The following is a 23157-nucleotide window of genomic DNA, read 5'->3' on the forward strand; positions in this document are numbered from 1 at the left end:
TTACTGGGTTCAGACACAAACTGATCGTCGGAGCCCTGGGCGCATGGGACCCCAGTAACGAGCAAGTGTTGTGGGAATGCGGAATTGGTCAACCCTACGTTCGGCTGATGCGGCAACTCATGGTGTTGGACGCCATCAGGTGGTTGAGGGACGTCTACCTAGAACACATCACTGGACATCAGCTATACCAGGAGAGAGGAGCTGGAGTGCGGATGAGAAGCACAGTCAGGAAAGTAACTGAAATACTTCCCTGATGGATTGTATTTTCTAATGGCCAACTTACCCTAAATCAGTGGTTCCCAAACTGGGGTTTGCAAAATGTTACCGGGGGTTTTAGGGACAAAAATTCCCTAATGGCGGACAGAGCTGTCCCTAGGGACCCCAGGCAGCACGGGGCCAGCAGCCCGGAGCCCCTGGACTTCCAAGAGCTCAGCAGATCAACCCGAGCATATCTATCACGCTGAGGAGATTTAAACTTCAAGACTCCTTATAAGAAATGGAAAGGGAGGTGGATATTTTTGCTGCCTTTAAAATTAAATAGGCAGCTAGTCTTGTTTTTAAAATTATTATGAAGAACAAGTTTAAGCTTTGTTGTAACGTGCGTGGTTTGCCTGGACTGCTCAAGGCCCTGAATGCCTGTGTAGGAGGAATGATTTGAGCTGGCTTCTTCAATCCCTTCATGCTGTCTCACATCTGATACTCCTTGATGGCCCACAGGAGCCTGGTCTTATAACCGGCTTCTTCGAAGTGATACAAGCGGCGAAAGCGAGCTCTTGGAAGAGCGTTGCTGTTTTCCTAATGTACTAAATACACTGTAATGATCCATAATAATGAACAGTGTGTCATAAGCACGTCATACAAAACACATTTTATATTTCCGGAGATCACTGCTTTTATCATTTATTCTCCGGGACAGGAGAACATCCCGGGAAATATTCATTTTTAGGAGGGGGGGGGGTCGCGAGACTGGACATTTTAGTGAAAGGGGTTCAGAGGCGGTTTAAAATTTGGGAACCGCTGCCCTACATTCTCACGCGCGGAGGGGCAACCGCTAGGTTTGCTTTCCACCCCCCCGGCCCGGGGAACGCTCCACCCGCGGGATGCGCCGGCCTGCCCGGCTCTCGCGGCTGAGGAGCCGGGCCTGGGGGCCGCGGGCGGGCGGCGCGCGGGCCGCTAGGGGGCGCCGCGGGCACGCGGGCTGGGGGGCGGGCGCCTGCGCAGTGCCGCGCCGGAGGGAGGGAAGGGCGGCGTGAGGCGGCCCCGGCGGGCAGAGCGAGGTCGCGCGAGTGGCCGGGCCCAGGCAGCGGGGCCGGCAGCCGCCCGCCCGCCCCCCCCCGCACCCGGCCGGGAGCCCAGCCCCGGCCCCTCCGGATGTGATCGCTGGCCGGGCGGGGGCAGAGCGCCGCCCCCTGCCTGCGCAGCGCGGCCCGCGGAGCCCGGCCCGCATGAGGAGCGGCCAGCGCCGGCCGGGCCGAGCCGAGGGCAAGCGGCGGCCGCCTCCGGGCCCGGGCCGGCCTGTCCCTGCCGCGCCGCCCCGCCCCGCGCCCTAGCCGCGCCCGCGCGCCGCCGTCCGGGCCCCGCCGCCCCCGATGCGGGGCAGCCGCCGCCGGGGCCATGCAGCCGCCGCCGCAGCCCTACGAGTTCTTCAGCGAGGAGAACGGCCCCAAATGGCGGGGGCTCTTCGTGCCCGCGCTGCGCAAGGTCAGGCCGGCCGCCGGCTGCGGGGCGGGCTGGCGGGGCGAGGCGGGGCTCGGCTCGGGCCTCCGCTGCCCCCCGCGGGCCCCTCCTGTGCGCGCCCCTCCTCTCCGCCCCCTGCACCTCGCTCCCCCTTCGTCGCCTGTGCGCCCCCCTCCCCGTTTACCCTTCTCCTCCCCTGTGTACTCCCCCCTCCCCCCCGTGCACTCTCTTCATCGCCTGTGCGCCCCCCTCCCCTGTGCACGCCCCCTCCCCCACCTCGCCTGTGCGCCCCCCTCCCCCCCGTGCACTCTCTTCATCGCCTGTGCGCCCCCCTCCCCTGTGCACGCCCCCTCCCCCACCTCGCCTGTGCGCCCCCCTCCCCCCCGTGCACTCTCTTCATCGCCTGTGCGCCCCCCTCCCCTGTGCACGCCCCCTCCCCCACCTCGCCTGTGCGCCCCCCTCCCCCCCGTGCACTCTCTTCATCGCCTGTGCGCCCCCCTCCCCTGTGCACGCCCCCTCCCCCACCTCGCCTGTGCGCCCCCCTCCCCCCCGTGCACTCTCTTCATCGCCTGTGCGCCCCCCTCCCCTGTGCACGCCCCCTCCCCCACCTCGCCTGTGCGCCCCCCTCCCCCCCGTGCACTCTCTTCATCGCCTGTGCGCCCTCCTCCTCTGTGCGCGCCCTCTCCCCTCATCCTCTGTGCGCCCCCCTCCACCCCGTGCACTCCCGTCATCGCCTGTGCACCCTTCTCCCCTGTGCGCGCCCCCCTCTCCTCCTCCCCTGTTTACTCCCCTCCTCCCCTGTGCGCGCCTCCAGTCTCTGCTGTCCCCCGCTCGCCTCCATTCTCTGCTGTCCCCTGCGCACCCACATCCTGTGTACATCCCCGCTACCGCCTCCCCAACTGCATCCCCTGGGCACCTCTATCCTCCACTACCCCCCATAGACACTTACCCCCTGCACACCCCCATCCTGTGTACATCTGCTGTGCACCCCCTGACTGCATCCTTACTACACTCCTCACCTCCATCCCCGCTGCACCCCCACTATCCCGACCGCAACCCCTGTGTACCCTCATCCTCCGCTATCCCCTGCGTGCCCCCACCCCATGTACATCCCCTGGCCACATCCCCTGTGCACTGCCCACCTCATCCCTGCTACAACCCTCACCTCATCCCTTGTGCACCTCCCTCCTCCGCTACCCTCTGCAGGCACTTACCCCCGCGTGCCCCCATCCTGTGTACATCTGCTGTGCATGCCCCGACCGCATCCCCTGTGCACCTCCTACCTCATCCCCACTACACCCCTCACCTCGTCCCCTGTGCAGCTGCATCCCCCCTGCACCTCCCACCGCATCCCCGCTACACCCCTCACCATATCTGCTGTGCACCCTCATCCCTGGTACACCCCTCAACACATTCTCTGTACACCTCCACCACATCCCCTCTGCACCCCCCCCACCATGTCTAAATCCCCTCTACATCACCTATCACATCCACATGCCTTTGCACTTCCTCCCACTATGTCCCCTCCCCCAATCCCTGGTGTAGCCCCACCATGTCCCTGTCCCCTCATCCTCCTCCCTAGTGTACCCCCCACCTACTGGCCCTCCACTTATAATACATCCAGACATCCCTGTACACCCCACCACCATATCCACACCTACCCATCCATTACGTGCACACCAGCCAGCCAGCTGCTTTACACCCCCCATCTACCCTGCTCTACAGGTCTACCCATCTCCTATATACTCTCCACCACATATGCATCTACCTATCCACTATGTACTCCCACAATTGCCCCAGTGCATAAATGGGAAAGAAGCTGTATATGGGAAACTGCTTTAATTGTAACTTTCTTGGGGAGGGGTCTGTCATTTGGATAGGAGTTTGTGTAGTGCCTAGCACAATGGGGTTCTGGTCTAGGATTGGCATCCGTAGATACTACCATACAAATAATGAATCATCGTAATTAGAGAGATGCTTGTGTGTGTTTTAAGGAAGGAAGGGGAGACTGTTTCTTTTTTCCAAAAGCAGTTTTAAGAGTGGCATCAGATCAGTAGACTATGTAAATGTGGGATACACATCCTTCGCCTCTTGTGTATATCTGGGGTGGTGTTTCTCATTATCAAAGGCCACCAAACTCAGATAAATGCTCCTGTGGCTGACCTCTTGTCTGTAGTAAGAATCCTGGGTGCTTTGCTCTTTGCCCCTGAATTTCCTCTTTGGGTCAGTCAGAAGTTTGGAGTGTGCCACGCTGCCCAGCTTCCACCCCCAGATGCTTGCCAGGGGTTTAAAGCATGCAGCATCTCTCCATGCATGTTGTTCTTTCTGTATCTCTCCAGTTTCAGGATTACACTTAAAGATGATAAACCTCTGTCCCCTCCCCCTGGATGAAAATGACATATATGGTGCAGCTTTACCAGCTTGATCCAGAAGGATAGGATGTATTTTAATTTCAAATTTCGTTAAGTTGAAATTTTCTTCTTGGGATCCTAAAACAAAAAATATTGATACAGTCTGTAGTCGGTTAATGCTGTTGTTGCCAATTTACTGCTATAGACTTGGTTTTGTTATGAGGAAACAGAACTGGTATTTGAATTTCTCTAAACGAGAGAGAATGTGTGAATTTTTGTAAAGGATTCCCCCCCCAGCCCCTCCGGGGAAAGTTCCTGGTCTGGAGTACTCACCCTTAATATGAAGCAATTCTATTGTGTTGTGCATTTGTTTAATAAGCATGAAATGTCAATGAGTCAAAGTAAAATTGTATCAGTGTTCCAATTATTGTAATCCCAGACAAGATATTAAGGGGCAATGTCAGGTTTAAAACCATAGCAATGAAGGTGTTTAAAACAGAACATTTTAAAACTGTAATGTTTCACTGTGCTGTTTACATATTGAACTTATTTCACTTTAAACTATGAAAACAGACAGCTTTTGGAATTCTGCCAGGCTTGGGTTCCAAATACTTAAAGCAGAGTGTTTGGTTTTTTTTTTAAAAGCTTCCACTGAAACTAAATGCAAATGCATTAAAACTTTGTTGGTCCCAAAAGAAGCTGTCAAGGGGGATAAAAATGATAATTGAAAAAAATGGATAAAAATTAAAACCTGGATTTTTTTATGTAAATACATTTTTCTTAAATAATTCTGTTTAAAATTTAAAATTCTGACTTTAAGGCCTAAATCTATTAATAAATAATTTAAATAAAAAAAATCAACAGTACATATTTGCTGTTGGCGTTTTAAAGACAGTCAAACCACTGAACTGGTGGAAGTCCCTGGCTAATCGCATGGAACCAGAGTTTACTGAAGTGCTAAGCCAACTTTTGACAGCAATAGCCACTTTGGCAGGTGTAAAGAGAATATTTTCTTCATTTCAGTTTATTGATCAAGTTCATATCTATTACTAGTTCATTCAAAGCTGAAAAAGCAGGAAAGCTTGTTTTTCTCTTCCTGTTGTTGAATAAAAATAAGCTGTGAGAGAAAGAGATCTTAGATCTTTTAGAGCTAGCAGGACATCGTGACCAGAAACAATCAGTAAAATTCACTAACAAAAGATATTTCCTTTGCTTAATATATCAGTTAGTTTTAAATGCAACATATGTTTTGATAAACATTTTTCTTACATATCAGCACACTTAAGGTAATTTTATTTAAACAATTTTAAATATTTTGTGCGTTTTATTTGAATTCCATCCACATGCAGCTTGATACGAATCATAAATAAATTATCTAGGAATAAATGTTCACCATTTTCTAACATAAACAAATGTTAAAAATCAAGAATTTGAATAAATGTGTGTTAAACTATATAATTGTTTAAATGAATAGAGAGGCAGTGTATCCTTCTGGTTAGCAAACAATACAAAATTATATCTACCAATGAGTATCCACCTTTCTTTAGGAAAATAATTGAAGTACAAATGCAAAACAAGATTAAAATAGAAGATTTAAATAAAGGTTTCCAGCATGCTGATTTCAGTTATAACAATCTTAAGTGTTACTTTTAATAAGTAAAACATTTCAAAGAGAAGTGTGTTCTTTTAAATTGACAAGGCTCTTTATGTTTAGTAAAAGATTCTTTAAACCCCACCTCCCGCTAAATCTAGAGCTAAATTTGACCACAATATCACTTTTTAAACAGTTTTTGAAGCTCCTTCACTAGCAGTTCTATTAGGCAAGACAAAGGAGTGGCTTGATAGGACTTGATTAATAAAGAATAAAAGGAGGATAATATAAATAATGCCAATCAATGGGACTTTATGGAAAATAGATAAGTAATTTCTTTTATAAGATTACAAGTTTGGTTGGTAAAGGTAATAGAGTTAATGTAGTATACTTAGACTTCTGTAAGGCATTTGGCTTGTTACTGCATGACATTTTGATTAAAAATTAATGTGAGCCATCTTAATTTTATATTTTTTAAATGGATTTAAAGTTGGCTGATGGATCTCAAAATATAATTGTAAATGGGGAATCATCATGAAATGGATGTGTTTCTAGTGGGGAGATTCTGCAGGGATCGCTTCTTGACTCTATGCTATTTAACATTTAATTTTATTAATGACCTGGACATAAAATCATCACTGATAAAGTTTGCACATGACAGAAAAATTGGGAGAGTGGTAAATAACGAAGAGGACTGGTCACTGATACAGAGTGAGCTGGATCACTTGATAAACTGGGTGCAAGTATACAGTATGTGTTTTAATATGGCTAAATGTATATATCTTGGAACAAAGAATATAGTCCATACTTATAGGCTGGGGGACTCTATCCTGGGAAGCAGTGACTGAAAAAGATTTGGGGATTGTTGTGAACAATCAGCACTCCCAGTGTGATGCTGTAGCAAAAGGGCTAATTACCAAGGATCAGAGGTGTAGCCATGTTAGTCTGTATCCACAGTTGGGCTAATGTAGTTCTTGCCCGTATATACGGGACTCTCCAGTAGAAGTAGAGAGGTTATGTTACTGCTGTATTTGGCACTGGTGCAATTGTTGCTGGAATGTTGTGTCCCGTTCTGGTGCCCACAATTCAAGAAGGATGTTGATAAATTGGAGAGGATTCAGAAAAGGGCCATGAAAATGATGAAAGGATTAGAAAACATGTTTTATAGTGCTTGAGTCTATTTAGCCTAACAAAGTGAAGATTAAAGGGTGACTTGAGTACAGTCTGTAAGTTCTTACATGGGGAACAATATTTAATAATGGGCTTTTCAGTCTAGCAGAAAAAGGATCCAATGGCTGGAAGTTGAAGCTACACAAATTCAGACTGAAAATAAGGCATAAATAAGTGAGAGTAATTAACCGTTGGAACAGCTTACCAAGGGTTGTGGTAGATTCTCCATCCCTGACAATTTTTAAATCGAGATTGGATGTTTTTCTAAAAGATCTGCTCTAGGAATTATTTTGGGGAAGTGCTATGGCAGGTGTTATATAAGAGGTCAGACCTGTTGATCACTATGGTCCCTTCAGGCCTTGGATTCTATGAATGATCCTGTGTATTTCAAAGTCTCCCCTCTGACCTTTGTAAGGAAGGTGTCTTGTTAAGAAGCACACTCTAAAACTAAGGTCCAAGTCCTCTAAGAGAATTTGCTGGTGTGCATCATTATGACTGCAGAGCTCCCATTCCTACTGATAGTCACCCCTTTCTGGAATAAAATCTTGCAGTACTGAGATTATTTTCCAAGTTATCAGTGCTTTAATATAACATCAATTTAACGTTTTAGGCCCTGATTTTCAAAGGAGACTGTGGGAGTTAGGTACCTAAATCTCATTGATTTTCAGTGACAGTTGGGGGCCTAGCTCAGTCAGGCCCCTCCACAAATCCCATTATTAATGCATTCATAATAAATGCGTTGTAGTATACAGCTGTTTGGAGCTGTAGTTGAAAACTCCCATTGATACTGAATTTATTTTTAAATGTTATCAGGAATCTATTTCTTTTCTGATATTCACAGAAAGCTTCCTAACTAGAGCATTTAACTGCAACCAAAATGGAACCAGATTGCTGGCACTTAAAAAGATCATAGAGTGGTTTTTAAACTAAGCGCTGGGGGAAAACTGACAGGTGCGGAGGGGCATGTGGTTTGGACAGAGACATCCCTTAGGGGAGGATCTATTAAGGAGATTCTCTATGTCCTAGTAAAGAGGAGAGGATGGAAGATGATAAAATATGGGTAGGGTCTGATGAGAAACAGTCAAATCAAAAAGTGTCCCATTCAATTACATCATGTAATGGCAGACACCTAAAAAGTAAATAGTATTTAAAGTGCTTATATTACAAATGCTGAAAGTCTAAATGATAAGATGGGTGAACTAGAGTGCCTTGTATTAAGTTAGGATATCGATACAATAGGCATCACACAAACTTGGTGGAATGAAGATAAAACAATGGGACACAGTAATACCAGGGGTATAAAATATATCGGGAAGGACAGAACAGGTTGTGCTGGTGGGGATGTGGCACTATATGTGAAAGAGTGTAGAATCAAATGAAGTAAAAATCTTAAATGAACCAAACTGTACCATAGAATCTCTGTGGATAGTAATTCCATGCTCTAATAGTAAGAATATTGCAGTCGGGATGTACTACCGACCACGTGACCAGGATGGCGATAGTGACTGTGAAATGCTTAGGGAGATTAGAGTGGCTATAAAAATAAAAAACTCAGTAATAATGGGGGATTTCAACTATCCTTATATTGACTGGGTACATGTCATCTCAGGATGGAGATCATAGAATCATAGAATATCAGGATTGGAAGGGACCTCAGGAGGTCATCTAGCCCAAACCCCTGCTCAAAGCAGGACCAATCCTCAATTTTTGCCCCACATGCCTAAATGGCCCCCTCAAGGATTAAACCCACAACCCTGGGTTTAGCAGGCCAATGCTCAAACCACTGAGCTATCCCTCCCCCCAAAATGTAGATATAAAGTTTCCTGGCAGCTTAAATGACTGCTTCTTGAGCAGCTTGTCCTGGAACCCACAAGAGGAGAGGCAATTCTTGATTTAGTCCTAAGATCAGTACAGGATCTGGTCCAAGAGGTGAATATTGCTGCACCACTTGGTAATAGTGACCATAATATAATTAAATTGAACATCCCTGTGGTGCGGAAAACACCGCAGCAGCCCAACACTGTAGCATTTAATTTCAGAAAGGGGAACTACACAAAAATGAGGAAGTTAGTTAAACAAATTAAAAGGTACAGTGCCAAAAATGAAATCCCTGCAAGCTGCATGGAAACTTTTTAAAGACACTCATAATAGAGCCTCAACTTACATGTACACCCATTATTAAAAAAACATCATAAGAGAACCAAAAAAGTGCCACCATGGCTAAACAACAAAGTAAAAGAAGCAGTACGAGACAAAAAGGCATCCTTTAAAAAGTGGAAGTTAAATCCTAGTGTGGAAAATAGAAAGTAGCATAAACTCTGGCAAATGAAGTGTAAAAATATAATTAGGAAGGCCAAAAAATGTTTTGAACAGCTAGACAAAGACCCAAAAAGTAATAGTTTTTTTTTAAAAGTATATCAGAAGCAGGAAGCCTGCTCAACTACCAGTGGGGCCACTGGATGATCGAGATGCTAAAGGAGCACTCAAGGAGGATAAGGCCATTGTGGAGAAACTAAACAAATTCTTTGCATTGGTCTTCACGACTGAGGATGTGAGGGAGATTCCTAAACCTGAGCCATTCTTTTCAGGTGATAGATCTGAGGAACTGTCCCAGATTGAGGTGTCAGTAGAGGAGGTTTTGGAACAAATTGATAAACTAAACAGTAATAAGTCACCAGGACCAGATGGTATTCACCCCAGAGTTCTGAAAGAACTCAAATGTGAAATTGAAGAACTACTAACTGTAGTTTGTAACCATCATTTAAATCAGCTTCTGTACCAAATGACTGGAGGATAACTAATGTGATGCCAACTTTTAAAAAGGGCTCCAGGGGTGATTCCAGCAATTACAGGCCGGTAAGCCTGACTTCAGTACTGGGCAAACTGGTTGAAACTATAGTAAAGAACAAAATTGTCAGACACATAGATGAACATAATTTGTTGAGGAATAGTCAACATGGTTTTTGTAAAGGGAAATCATGCCTCACCAATCTACTAGAATTCTTTGAGGGGGTCAACAATCATGAGGACAAGGGGGATCCAGTGGATATAGTGCACTTGGACTTTCAGAAAACCTTTGACAAGGTCCCTCGCCAAAGGTTCTTAAAGTAAACTGTCATGGGATAAGAGGGAAGGTCCTCTGATGGATTGGTAACTGGTTAAAAGATAGGAAACAAAGAGTAAGAATAAATGGTCAGTTTTCAGAATGGAGAGGGGTAAATAGTGGTGTTCCCCAAAGGTCTGTACTGAGACCAGTCCTATTCAACATATTCATAAATGATCTGGAAAAGGGGGTAAACAGTGAGGTGGCAAAATTTGCAGAGGATACACAACTACTCAAGATAGTTTAGTCCCAGGCAGACTGTGAAGAGCTACAAAAGGATGTTACAAAACTGCGTGACCGGGCAACAAAATGGCAGATGAAATTCAGTATTGATAAATGCAAAGTGATGCACATTGGAAAACATAATCCCAACTATATGTATAAAATGAAGGGGTCTAAATGAGCTGTTATCACTCAAGAAGGAGATCTTGGAGTCACTGTGGATAGTTCTCTGACAACAGCCACTCAATGTGCAGCGGCTGTCAAAAAAGCAAACAGAATGTTGGGAATCATTAAGAAAGAAAATATTGTATTGCCTCTATATAAATCCATGGTACACCCACATCTTGAACACTGCATGCTGATGTGGTCGCCCCATCTCAAAAAAGATAGATTTAGAAAAGGTTCAGAAAAGGGCAAAAAAAAAAAAAAAAAGATTAGGGGTATGGAATGGCTTCTGTATGAGGAGTGATTTATAAGACTGGGACTTTTCAGCTTGGAAAGAGATGACTAAGGCAGGATATGATAGAGGTCTATAACATCATGACTGGTTTGGAGAAAGTAAATAAGGAAATGCTAATTACTGCTCATAACACAAGGACTAGGGCTTACCAAATGAAATTAACAGGCAGCAGGTTTAAAACAAACAAAAGGAAGTATTTCTTCACACAACACACAGTCAACCTGTGGAACTCTTTGCCAGAGGATGTTGTGAAGGCCAAGACTATAAGAGGGTTCAAAAAAGACCTAGGTAAATGTAGGGGAGGATAGGTCGATCAGTGGCTGTTAGCCAGGATGGGCAGGGATGGTGTTTGCCAGAAGCTGGAAATGGGCGACAGGATGAATCACTTGATGGTTACCTGTTCTGTTCATTGCCTCTGGGGCACTTGGTATTGGCCACTGTCAGAAGACAGGATACTGGGCTAAATGGACCTTTGGTCTGACCTGATATAGCCATTTTTATGTTCTTATGTAGGAGAAATAAACATTGGAAGAGGAAACAGTGTGCAGTTGGCCATACATATTTGATTTCTTCATCTAAAAAAAACAAATCTCTCATGCATTTAAATGTTCACCTAGCAGATATCAAGTTTGCAGAGTTCATTGGCTAACTATAAAGATGTATTTAAATGCATATCTGTAATCAAAAGCTTTGAACTTTCCTCTGGTGACAAGTTTTTCAAAATGAAAAGCATTTTATATAATTGTAGATGTTTTAGTCTTTTCACTTATGAGGATTGCCATTATCTTTAAACTATTGGTACTGGTGTGTCAGCAGGTAGGAGACCCATGCAGTATAAGCAATACATAGTACTGCACAATATTTGAATTGCATTTTCCAAAACAAGTCCACTGTGGCTCTGGCTGACTCATCAGATTTCTAGAGTATGCCTAAAGGGCTTATTCTTGGAGACTCTTCTACTCCATTCAGAAGTATAAATGGCAAATTTGAAGAAGTATTGAAAGTTCATATATTAATGCTACTTCATGTAAGAAAAAACATACCAAGGGAAAAACTATGTAGCAGATACTTTGTTTAAGGATATTAACCATGGCCCTAAATCTGCAATGGGATGGGTGCAGGTGAAACCCCAGTAACTGCATTGTGGGCTCGGTGGTGGGTCAGGGCGTTTTCAGGATCAGGGCCTGTGGTTAATTTTATGGGTTTGAGAGCATTATGGTGAACAAATATTTAACAGTTGGAATTGTTTCACAAAATTTTAAAATGATAATTCTGCAGTTCTTGTGTTTTGAATAAGTTCTGAGGCATCCTTGGCTACAAACAAATCTGAAACCTCTAAATCTTTACAAATTTGAAGCATGAAGATAAATAAACTGGTGCTCTTGCAACAAAACTACTGGATGCTGTTTAGGCTATAGCCACACTGCAGAGTTTACAGTAGCACGCCTGTCGTGCTGTTAGTGCGGATGCTCTAAGCCAGTGGGAGAGAGCTCTCACATCAACATAATTACTTCAGCCCCTACAAGCAGCAGTAGCTATGTCGGCGGGAGGAGCCTAAAGCTATGCCTACACTACCGCGGTAAGTCGACCTACGCTACGCAACTCCAGCTACGTGAATAACATAGCTGGAGTTGATGTACCATAGGTCGAGTCATCGCGGGGGGTCGATGGGAGAAAATCTCCCGTCAACTTACCTTACTCTTCTCATTGTGGGTAGAGTACAGGGATCGACTGAAGAGCGAACTGCAGTCGATTTGGCGAGTCTTTAGTGGACCCGCTAAATCAACCAGTGGATCAATCTCAGAGTGTTGATCCCTGCCGTCGTGTAGACCTGCCCTTAATGATGCATAGAACATGGAAAGTGATCAGAATACTTTAACTTGAAATTACCCAAGAAATGTATTGCTAATAAATTTACAAGGAAGTTCTTAGCAAAGCTTCAGGTGTTGCACTACAACATAGTTTTTTCTGCACCCATAGTGAAAGTGTGAAGTCTCTGGACAGAGGTGTGATGGGAAACACTAGGCTTTTGTAAATTAATGTGAAGATTGTCCCCTTTAAACTGTTAAGTAATTTTTCTACATTTCCTCTTTCCCACACTGGTATTAAGTTATCTTTGCAAGTAGTTTTCTGCTTTACTTATAACCTTCCTGAAATTTACTTTTTGGGGCATAAAAATCATTTATCTGCTGATTAATATTTACTATATACTATTATTAATATTTACTAAGGGATTAGTCTCAGTGTTTTTTCATCTGCCAGTTTTCATTGTGTTTAAGCTGTTGTGCTTTGTGTTAGTAATAGTTTATTTAACTCAAACTGTTGCTCAGATGGGCAAATAACTTGGTAATGAAAGCATAATTTTTTACTTGATTGACTATTTTATCTTCAATCATTAACACGAAACTAAGACTATACTTGGATTTGAGGTATTTGGAAATGGTAGGAAGAAGTTATTTTGAATACTTGGCAGTGTGAGTACAAGAAACATTTCCTATTTGTTTTGTTAAAATACGCATACATGAATGTTAATTTCTGTAGAGAAGTGCCAGGTCAAATTTGTAGAGTTACAGTTATTGACAGTGAAACAAAAATGCCCCTTCACTTGATTCTTCCATGACTTTCCTGCCACTTTCTGTCCTCTCTTCTCCGCTGTTTTGTCTGTTTCCTCCCCTCTTGATCCTTTTGCTTCTGTCACACCGTGTAATCCACATTACTAACCCCAAACTTTTTTCACCTCCCCACATCTGATTCTTCTCCTCCTGAACCACTGAATGTCTTGGGGAAAGAAGTCCCATAACCACACCAGCTTAGAATCATAGAATCATAGAATCTCAGGGTTGGAAGGGACCCCAGAAGGTCATCTAGTCCAACCCCCTGCTCAAAGCAGGACCAATTCCCAGTTAAATCATCCCAGCCAGGGCTTTGTCAAGCCTGACCTTAAAAACCTCTAAGGAAGGAGATTCTACCACCTCCCTAGGTAACGCATTCCAGTGTTTCACCACCCTCTTAGTGAAAAAGTTTTTCCTAATATCCAATCTAAACCTCCCCCACTGCAACTTGAGACCATTACTCCTCGTTCTGTCATCTGCTACCATTGAGAACAGTCTAGAGCCATCCTCTTTGGAACCCCCTTTCAGGTAGTTGAAAGCAGCTATCAAATCCCCCCTCATTCTTCTCTTCTGCAGGCTAAACAATCCCAGCTCCCTCAGCCTCTCCTCATAACTCATGTGTTCCAGTCCCCTAATCATTTTTGTTGCCCTTCGCTGGACTCTCTCCAATTTATCCACATCCTTCTTGAAGTGTGGGGCCCAAAACTGGACACAGTACTCCAGATGAGGCCTCACCAATGTCGAATAGAGGGGAACGATCACGTCCCTCGATCTGCTCGCTATGCCCCTACTTATACATCCCAAAATGCCATTGGCCTTCTTGGCAACAAGGGCACACTGCTGACTCATATCCAGCTTCTCGTCCACTGTCACCCCTAGGTCCTTTTCTGCAGAACTGCTGCCTAGCCATTCGGTCCCTAGTCTGTAGCTGTGCATTGGGTTCTTCCGTCCTAAGTGCAGGACCCTGCACTTATCCTTATTGAACCTCATCAGATTCCTTTTGGCCCAATCTTCCAATTGGTCTAGGTCCTTCTGTATCCTATCCCTCCCCTCCAGCGTATCTACCTCTCCTCCCAGTTTAGTATCATCCGCAAATTTGCTGAGAGTGCAATCCACACCATCCTCCAGATCATTTATGAAGATATTGAATAAAACCGGCCCCAGGACCGACCCTTGGGGCACTCCACTTGATACCGGCTGCCAACTAGACATGGAGCCATTGATCACTACCCGTTGAGCCCGACAATTTAGCCAGCTTTCTACCCACCTTATAGTGCATTCATCCAGCCCATACTTCCTTAACTTGCTGACAAGAATACTATGGGAGACCGTGTCAAAAGCTTTGCTAAAGTCAAGAAACAATACATCCACTGCTTTCCCTTCATCCACAGAACCAGTAATCTCATCATAAAAGGCGATTAGATTAGTCAGGCATGACCTTCCCTTGGTGAATCCATGCTGGCTGTTCCTGATCACTTTCCTCTCATGCAAGTGCTTCAGGATTGATTCTTTGAGGACCTGCTCCATGATTTTTCCAGGGACTGAGGTGAGGCTGACTGGCCTGTAGTTCCCAGGATCTTCCTTCTTCCCTTTTTTAAAGATTGGCACTACATTAGCCTTTTTCCAGTCATCCGGGACTTCCCCGGTTTGCCACGAGTTTTCAAAGATAATGGCCAGTGGCTCTGCAATCACAGCCGCCAATTCCTTCAGCACTCTCGGATGCAACTCGTCCGGCCCCATGGACTTGTGCACGTCCAGCTTTTCTAAATAGTCCCTAACCGCCTCTGTCTCCACAGAGGGCTGGCCATCTCTACAGCTTCCCTCACTACAGTGCATTCTCTTCCCTTATTCTTCACTTTGTAGGATCTTGCTGATTTCACAATGAAAATTGGCAGGATCTGTGGTAATCACCCTCCTTTCTTGTCATTCTCACAGGTTTCCTACCGTGTCACCTGCCAAAGTACCCCAAATTCCCTCCTGGCTTCTTTTTCTCCCTGTCTCACCCTCTCCTTCATTCTCCTTAATCTTACATCTCTCTGTCTCCCTCATAGTACAAGCATTCTGTAGTCTCCCCCATTTTGGAAACGGTGTCCCTTGATTCCCCACTGTTTGCCGTTGTAACTACCACCCTAACTTCCTTTGTCTCCAGATACATCAAGTCATTGCCTTGAGTTCTGCCCTTCCGGCCTGGCTTCCACCCTGGCTTCACCCTCCACTCCATTAATACCACATTCATCAAAATAACTAATGACCTCGTCCTTGGCATATCTCAGAGCCTCTACTTCATCCTTAGCCTCCTCATTCTCCCAGTAGTGTTTGACACTGTTACCTTTCCAGCCACAGCACTCACTTCTTTGTAACCCTTCACTGGCTTCCCTTTCTTCACTGCATCAAGTTCAGATTTTTTGTGGTTGTATTTAAGGCTGTATGTAACTCTGCTTTTCCCTGCTTATCCACTATTGTTTCTTATTACATCCCCCGCCTCTGTGCCCTTTGCTCTATCAGTCATTATAATCTCCAGCCTGTTTTGCGTGCTTGTCTCATAGCTCTCTGCTACCTTCCATACTTTATGCATGGAATGTCCTTTCTAAGCTGGTTTGCAAAGCCCTACTCTTATTTAAGACCCATTTCTTCTACAGCATCCACAAAAAACTACCTGACTAGTTATTTATTTAATTTATTTTCTGAGTGAATTGTTCATTTATGTGGCAGGAAGGGAGTCAGATATTGGGAGGGAGGAGTTTGAATATGCTGAATTTGGAGTTAAGGATTGCTGTTGGGGAAGCAGAGTGGGATGAAGTGGCGGGAGGAACTTGCTATGTTTTTCTAAAAAGCAGTTAAGGTGTGTGCCTATCATTATGCTCGCTGTTCTTGTATCCATGCATCCAATGAAATGGGCTGTAGCCCACGAAAGCTTATGCTCAAATAAATTTGTTAGTCTCTAAGGTGCCACAAGTACTCCTGTTCTTTTTGCTTGTATGTTGTTTCTCACCCTTCTGTTTATTTTTACATTGGAGCAGGGTCTGTGCCTAGAACAGTTTGGCACTACCATAGGTTATAAGACGTTATATAAATTCTTTTAACATTTCTGGATGTTTACTTTTCTAGCCACTCTTAAGGTGCCTGGCTTTTGTTGAGTGTCTTCTGGATCTCCTGTTTAATGCAATACAATTAGCTGAAAAATCACAGTTATGTTTGACTACTGTATTTACAGATTTGACTACTGTATTTACAGATAACACCTAAGATTGCTATAACTGAAAGAATTTGGTGGATTTTTTTTCCTGTATCTTCTGTTTGCATTTGACAGAACTTTGTCCATCATCATTTAATTGCAGTAGGGCCCAAATCCCCAGTCAGAATCCAGTGTTACAAATGTATAGGGAAGCACATTGCTTGTCATATAGATCTTAAAATCAGAGGTTCTGATCCCTCAAGCTGATAAGTTCAGGTGGACCTCTGTGCTTATATGAAGCACAGTTGAGTACAGTAGGATTTTGTGGGCTCATAAAATGCTGTACATGTGGATCCAGTTTGCAGGCTTGAGGCTTAATTTAAGATGTGGCATAAACAAGTGAGTATGAAAAACAATTGGAGGGCAGACAAGGGCAACAGTAATAAGATTATGTACATAGCCTAAGTAACTGCGCAACTATATGGTTCCAGCACTTTTAAGTGTTTTTTCCCTCCTTCTTTTTAAAAGAAGCTATTTTTTGTTTTGTAAATGTGAGTAGTGGGTATAAGTGTGCTTGGGACTGTGGCAGGGGAGAAGCCAGGAGGGGTGTTGGTGAATGATGGATTACAAAACACGGGGAGGAAGATGAGTGGGTAAAGGGAAAGTGGCATGTGCATGAGGGAAAGAGGCATGCCACTATTTGGGGAAACGAGCCCATGAAAGTCTTGGGGAACAGTCTGGGAGAAGGTGAATCCCAATGAGGGAGGAGTGGTCATCCCTGGTGCCCTAGTTCCTCCAGAGCTGCAATACCAATAGTCTAGGGAGTCAGTTTCCTTAAACCCTGCAGAGCCAGCTAGCATTCATGCTACAGCTACACAGGATTTTATCACTAGTTAGAAGCACAGTCAACCTAAATGGTAACAAGTTATACAGCTTGGCTTGTGTCCATATAGTAGATTTTCTGTCCTCACGTTTACATTCACACCTAGCCCTCTGCCTAATTGTATTTGTAGGAATGATTTCTGGGACTCTGTCCCATGGTGACTCAAGGTATGTCTACACTACGAAATTAGGTCAATTTTATAGAAGTCGGTTTTTAGAAATTGATTTTATACAGTCGATTGCGTATGTCCCCACTAAGAGCATTAAGTCGGCGGAGTACATCCTCACTACCATGGCTAGCATCGACTTACAGAGCGGTGCACTGTGGGTAGCTATCCCACAATTCCCGCAGTCTCCGCTGTCCATTGGAATTCTGGGTTAAGCTCCCAATGCCTGATGGGGCAAAAACATTGTCGTGGGTGGTTTGGGTATATGTAGTCAGTCGCCCCTCCCTCCGTGAAAGCAACGGCAGACAATTGTTTTGCACCTTTTTTCCTGGGTTATACGTGCAGACGCCATAGTACGGCAAGCATGGAGCCCGCTCAGGTTACCGTCACCACTGCTGTTAGAAGAAAAGGAGTACTAGTGGCACCTTAGAGACTAACCAATTTATTTGAGCATAAGCTTTCGTGAGCTACAGCTCACTTAATCTGATGCATAAAGTGGAAAATACAGGGAGGAGATTTATATACACACAGAACATGAAGTGAGCTGTAGCTCACGAAAGCTCATGCTCAAATAAATTGGTTAGTCTCTAAGGTGCCACAAGTACTCCTTTTCTTTTTGCGAATACAGACTAACACGGCTGTTACTCTGAAACCTGAAAAAATGGGTGTTATCATACACCCTGTAAGGAGCGTGATCACTTAAGATGAGCTATTACCAGCAGGAGAGCTGGGGGGAGAAAACCTTTTGTAGTGATAATCAAGGTGGGCCATTTCCAGCAGTTAACAGGAACGTCCGAGGAGCGGTGGGGGGGGAATAAACATGGGGAAATAGTTTTACTTTGTCTAATGACACATCCACTCCCAGTCTCTGTTCAAGCCTAAGTTAATTGTATCCAGTTTGCAAATTAATTCCAATTCAGCAGTCTCTCGTTGGAGTCTGTTTTTGAAGTCTTTTTGTTGTAATATTGCGACCTTTAGGTCTGTAATCGAGTGACCAGAGAGATTGAAGTGTTCTCCGACTGGTTTATGAATGTTCTAATTCTTGACATCTGATTTGTGTCCATTTATTCTTTTACGTAGAGACTGTCCAGTTTGACCAATGTACATGGCAGAGGGGCATTGCTGGCACATGATGGCATATATCACATTGGTAGATGTGCAGGTGAACAAGCCTCCGATAGTGTGGCTGATGTGATTAGGCCCTATGATGGTGTCCCCTGAATAGATATGTGGGCACAGTTGGCAACGGGCTTTGTTGCAAGAATAGGTTCCTGGGTTAGTGGTTCTGTGGTGTTGTGTGTTGTTGCTGGTGAGTATTTGATTCAGGTTGGGGGGCTGTCTGTAAGCAAGGACTGGCTTGTCTCCCAAGATTTGTGAGAGTGATGGGTCGTCCTTCAGGATAGGTTCTAAATCTTTGATGATGCGTTGGAGAGGTTTTAGTTGGGGGCTGAAGGTGATGGATAGTGGCATTCTGTTATTATCTTTGTTGGGCCTGTCCTGTAGTAGGTGGCTTCTGGGTACTCTTCTGGCTCTGTCAATCTGTTTCTTCACTTCCACAGGTAGGTATTGTAGTTGTAAGAGTGCTTGATAGAGATCTTGTAGGTGTTTGTCTCTGTCTGAGGGGTTGGAGCAAATGCAGTTGTATCGTAGAGCTTGGCTGTAGACGATGGATCATGTGGTGTGGTCTGGTGACAGCGGGAGGCATGTAGGTAGGAATAGCGGTCAGTAGGTTTCCGGTATAGGGTGGTGGTTATGTGACCATCGCTTATTAGCACTGTAGTGTCCAGGAAGTGGATCTCTTGTGTGGACTGGACAAGGCTGAGGTTGATGGTGGGATGGAAATTGTTGGTTTTAGACAATGGATTGTGTGGTGTGTTCTGGATGAAAGCTGGAGGCATATAGGTAAGTATAGCGGTCAGTAGGTTTCTGGTGAAGAGTGGTGTTTGTGTCCATCACTTATTTGCCTGGTAGTGTCCAGGAAGTGGATCTCTTGTGTGGAGCTGAGGAAGTGTTGTTCTAAGTCAGCCATAAAAATGTTGGCATACTGTGGGGCCATGTGGGTACCCATAGCAGTGCCGCTGATTTGAAGGTATACATTGTCCCCAAATGTGAAATAGTCATGGGTGAGGACAAAGTCACAAAGTTCAGCCACCAGGTTTGCCGTGACATTATTGGGGATACTGTTCCTGATGGCTTGTAGTCCATCTTTGTGTGGAATGTTGGTGTAGAGGGCTTCTACATCCATAGTGGCCAGGATGGTGTTATCAGGAAGATCACCGATGGATTGTAGTGTCTTCAGGAAGTCAGTGGTGTCTCGAAGATAGCTGGGAGTGCTGGTAGCGTAGGGGCTGAGGAGGGAGTCTACATAGTCAGACAATCCTGCTGTCAGGGTGCCAATGCCTGAGATGATGGGGTGTCCAGGATTTCCAGGTTTATGGATCGTGGGTAGCAGATAGAATACCTCAGGTCGGGGCTCCAGGGGTGTGTCTGTGCAGATTTGAACTTGTGCTTTTTCAGGGAGTTTCTTGAGCAAATGCTGTAGTTTCTTTTGGTAACTCTCAGTGGCATCAGAGGGTAATGGCTTGTAGAAAGTGGTGTTGGAGAGCTGCCGAGCAGCCTCTTGTTCATATTCCGACCTATTCATGATGACAACAGCACCTCCTTTGTCAGCCTTTTTGATTATGATGTCAGAGTTGTTTCTGAGGCTGTGGATGGCATTGTGTTCTGCACGGCTGAGGTTATGGGGCAAGTGATGCTGCTTTTCCACAATTTCAGCCCGTGCACGTCGGCGGAAGCACTCTGTGTAGAAGTCCAGTCTGTTGTGAGCATTGTAAACACCTCGCACATTATCCTGGATTATATACAGAACTGGGCTAAAAGATGCCAGCACGAGGAGGGTTTTGATGAGGACATGGACACAGACGTTCCTGAAAGCATAGGCTGTGGCAATTGGGACATCATGGTGGCAGTGGGGCTGGTTGATGCAGTGGGGCTGGTTGATACAGTGGAACGCCGATTCTGGGCCAGGCAAACAAGCACAGACTGGGGGTACCGCATAGTGTTGCAGGTATGGGATGATTCACAGTGATTGTGAAACTTTCACATGCGTAAGGCCACTTTCCTGGAACTCTGTGAGTTGCTTTTCCCCACCCTGAAGCGCAGGAATACCAAGATGAGAGCTGCCCTGGCAGCTGAGAAGCGAGTGGCGATAGCCCTGTGGAAGCTTGCAACGCCTGACTGCTCCAGGTCAGTCGGGAATCATTTTGGAGTGAGCAAGTCTACTATGGGGGCTGCTGTGATGCAAGTAGCCAATACAATCATTGGCGTTCTGTTATCGAGGGTAGTGACTCTTGGAAATGTGCAGGTCATAGTGGATGGCTTTGCTGCAATGGGGTTCCCTAACTGTGCTCAGGGCCGGTGTAACCACTAGGCGAACTAGGTGGCTGCCTAGGGTGCCAAGATTTGGGGGCGCTGAAAAGCGGTGCCCCCTGATTTTTTTTTTTACACTATTGCTTAGGGGCAGGTACCTGTCAGTCTCCAGCGCTCGGGCTGTGCAAGGGCCAGCAGCCTCTTCACCTCGGAGTCTCCCCTGCTTGCCCGGGGGCTACTCCTCCTCTCAGGCTCCCCGACCGTGGCTGCCCAGGAGGATGCGGGGGGGGGGAGGGGGCACCATTGCAGAGGAGATGCAAGGGGCCGGGCTCGGCTGGGGCCCTGCACCTGCCGGCTGAGAGCAGCAGGAACCGGGTGCTGCTCGGGGGGAGCCGGGTGGCCCGAGCCCCGCTTGGTGGCGGCAGCCTCCGAAGCAGCAGGGGCAGGCGGGGAGCGTAGCCCGCCATGGGGCGGGAGAGGCCGTGCTGTTGCTGCTGTTTCCCGGCCCTGCCGCGCGGCCTCTCCTGTTACCTGCCCCACCAGCCTCAGTGCCCTGCCCCATACTGTCAGCCACCCCAAGCTCACTGTGACACCAGCTCCCCTTGGCAAAGGGCCCCCGATCTTCACAAACAGCTGTCACCGCAGGCCTGACAAACTCGCTGCACCCCACATGTCTTACAGGGCACTTACCCACAAAGAGGAACATGGAAGGGATCTACCCAAGGCTGGTAACTTGTCAAGAGTGAGAATCCTTGTGAGATGTGTGCATGGGTAATATTGAAGGAATCATATATTTACCCTAAAAGTCTGCTTTATAGACTTGGAGTAGAAATTAGTCACCAGGGGGTAATGGCCCTTTGGGGCAAGGAGGATTTGTCACCCTGCCTAACCTGGATGGTGATGCAATGCAAGGCTCAATTATTTAGCTTTGCACAATAGTAAGACTTTGAATGGGACACATCAGAGGCAATGGCAAACAATTGAAATGCCTTAAAGGTAAAAAAAGAAACATTACAACAGCCGTTACCTGTTCTGACAGGCTGTTTATAATGCTAAGTTTACTAGTTTTTGGAGGTTGTTGGGGGAGGGGAGGGGGGTGGAGCGCAAGGTGGAAGTTTTGCTTAGGGTGCAAAATATTGTTGCACCGGCCCTGACTGTTGTGGGGCAATGGATGGAACACATATCCCCATCTTGGCACTGGACCACCTTGCCAACCAGTACATGAACCGCAAGGGGTACTTCTGAATGGTGCTACAAGCACTGGTGGATCACAAGGAACGTTTCACCGACATCAACTTGGGATGGCCGGGAAAGGTGCAAGACGCTCGCATATTTAAGAACTCCAGGCTGTTCTAGCAGCTGCAAGAAGGGACTTACTTCCCAGACTAGAAAATTATCATTGGGGATGTTGAAATGCCAATAGTTATCCTTTGGGATCCAGCCTACCCCTTAATGCCATGGCTCATGAAGCCTTACACAGGCAGCCTGGAGAGTGGTAAGGAGCAGTTCAGCTATAGGCTGAGCAAGTGCAGACTGGTGGTAGAATGTGCCTTTGGACTTCTAAAAGCATGCTGGTGCTGTTTGCTAACTAGGTCAGACCTCAGCGCAACCAACATTCCCATTGTTATTGCTGCTTGCTGTGTGCTCCATAATATCTGTGAGAGTAAGGGGGAGACGTTTCGGGCGGAGTGGGAGGTTGAGGCAAATCGCCTGGCGACCGATTTTGAGCAGCCAGACACCAGGGCGATTAGAAGAACACAGCAAGACGCACTGCGCGTCAGAGAGGCTTTGAAAGCCAGTTTCATGACTGGCCAGGGTTCGGTGTGACCGTTGTGTGTGTTTCTCCTTGATGCAAACCTGCCCCCTTTGTTGATTTTAATTCCCCGTAAGCCAACCACCCTCCCCCCTTCGAAATAAAGTAACTATTGTTTTGAAACCATGCATTCTTTCTTTATTAATTAAAAAAAAAAAGAGAGAGAGATAGTGGACAAGGTAGCCTGGGTGGGGTGGGGGAGGAGGGAAGGACAAGGCCACATTGTTTATTGTAGCCACACTAAAAATCAAACTTCTGATTTGAATGACAGTCTTCTGTTGCTTGGGCCATCCTCTGGAATGGAGTGGCTGGGTGCCCGGAGCCTCTCTTCTCCCCGTGCGCCCTCCCCTCCTCCCGGCGTTCTTGGGCGTCTGGGTGAGGAGGCTATGGAACATGGGGAGGAGGGTAGGCGGTTATACAGTGTATGCAGCGGGGGGTCTGTGCTCTTGTTGGCTTTCCTGCAGCTCCATCGGACGCTTCATCATGTCAGTTTGCTCCCCCATTAGCCTCAGCATCGTGTCCTTTCTCCGCTCTTCACGCTCACTTAATTCTTTCCTGGCCTCTG

The 23157-nt window shown here is 46.0% G+C and overlaps 1 protein-coding gene across 5 annotated transcripts in view; it reads left to right on the forward strand.

Moving 5' to 3' along the window:
* Positions 1–1250: 1250 nt before the first annotated feature.
* The window catches only part of SOS2 (SOS Ras/Rho guanine nucleotide exchange factor 2), a 111347-nt gene continuing 89440 nt past the window's right edge, over positions 1251–23157 (forward strand). For 4 of the 5 annotated variants that reach the window (XM_073350211.1, XM_073350213.1, XM_073350214.1 and 1 more), the window contains exon 1: positions 1251–1701. In XM_073350211.1, the coding sequence (XP_073206312.1) occupies positions 1615–1701 (87 nt within the window). In that variant the 5' untranslated portion in view covers positions 1251–1614. The remainder of the gene's footprint in view (positions 1702–23157) is intronic. The other variant, XM_073350212.1, reaches the window with a different exon arrangement.

This window comes from Lepidochelys kempii, chromosome 6 (genome assembly GCF_965140265.1).
Source record: "Lepidochelys kempii isolate rLepKem1 chromosome 6, rLepKem1.hap2, whole genome shotgun sequence".
NCBI classification, from domain to species: Eukaryota; Metazoa; Chordata; order Testudines; family Cheloniidae; genus Lepidochelys; species Lepidochelys kempii.